Source organism: Galeopterus variegatus, unplaced genomic scaffold (assembly GCF_000696425.1).
Source record: "Galeopterus variegatus unplaced genomic scaffold, G_variegatus-3.0.2 Scaffold427, whole genome shotgun sequence".
Classification (NCBI taxonomy): domain Eukaryota; kingdom Metazoa; phylum Chordata; class Mammalia; order Dermoptera; family Cynocephalidae; genus Galeopterus; species Galeopterus variegatus.
The window spans coordinates 151,723-152,601 of record NW_007726538.1 but is presented as its reverse complement, the minus strand read 5'-3'; the positions used below and the strand labels follow the sequence as shown (position 1 = coordinate 152,601).

The 879-nt window shown below is 38.0% G+C and overlaps 1 protein-coding gene across 1 annotated transcript in view; it reads right to left on the bottom strand.

The window, feature by feature from the left end:
* Positions 1-879, bottom strand: part of ERMP1 (endoplasmic reticulum metallopeptidase 1) — a 68,439-nt gene that overhangs the window by 60,451 nt on the left and 7,109 nt on the right. The window contains exon 3 of the mRNA XM_008568638.1: positions 145-250. Coding sequence (XP_008566860.1) covers positions 145-250 — 106 coding nt within the window. The remainder of the gene's footprint in view (positions 1-144; positions 251-879) is intronic.

Here is an 879-nt window from a genome sequence, read left to right as displayed (position 1 = left end):
TTTTAACAGAAACAAGCTAAAACCACCTCATGCTTTAAAAAGAATGCTCATTCACAAGAGATTGCTCATTAAAGAGATTAAATTCAAAAACTTTCCACTTTTAAAAATCTAGAATTGCATTAAACTATGCAATTCTTCACATACCTGTCTGGAATACAAGTTCCTTCCCTCCTACACCTGCAGCCTCCAGGTTAATGAATGCACGAATGGAGCTGGCCCAGGGGTGCTGAGTAATGAAGCCATGACTGGCCTTAATGAGAAGAAAACAAATATTGGTTAAACAATCTTCAGTTATCAAAGTCTTTATTTTGCTTAAATTAAGAACAGGAAGATTATCTTGATGAGGTGAAGAACATGAAAACAAAATAATCGTTTTTTAAAGGCAGTATCTAAAGACATCTACTGTTTCTCTTTCTATACATTAAGGCTGTGTGCAGTTTGCTGAGTAGACAGTCACCCATCACAAAAGGCAGCCTGATTACCATGAGTGGTGCCAAACAACATCCTTGGTAAGTGTGAGGCTGTGCAAAAGAAAGGGCAAAGAGAATAGGACAGAAGAAGAGACAGTCTGTGTGGCTGGGCATTCATGCTGTGTGCCTACCTCAAAACATCTCCACAACTCCAGTGTCAAAGAAAGCCTGAGGGAATCAGAGGAATAAGTTCTGGTGTCCCATTGCACAGAAGGATGACTATGGTTAAAGTATGGTGCATTACAAAACAGCTAGAGGAGAGGCTTCTGAATGTTCGCATCACAAAGAAATAATAAATGCATTGATACGCTACCCTGACTCAGTCATTGTACAACATATATGTACCAAACACCAAATGGTACCCCATAAATAGGTATAATTATGTCAATTAAAATAAATCAATTTTTTT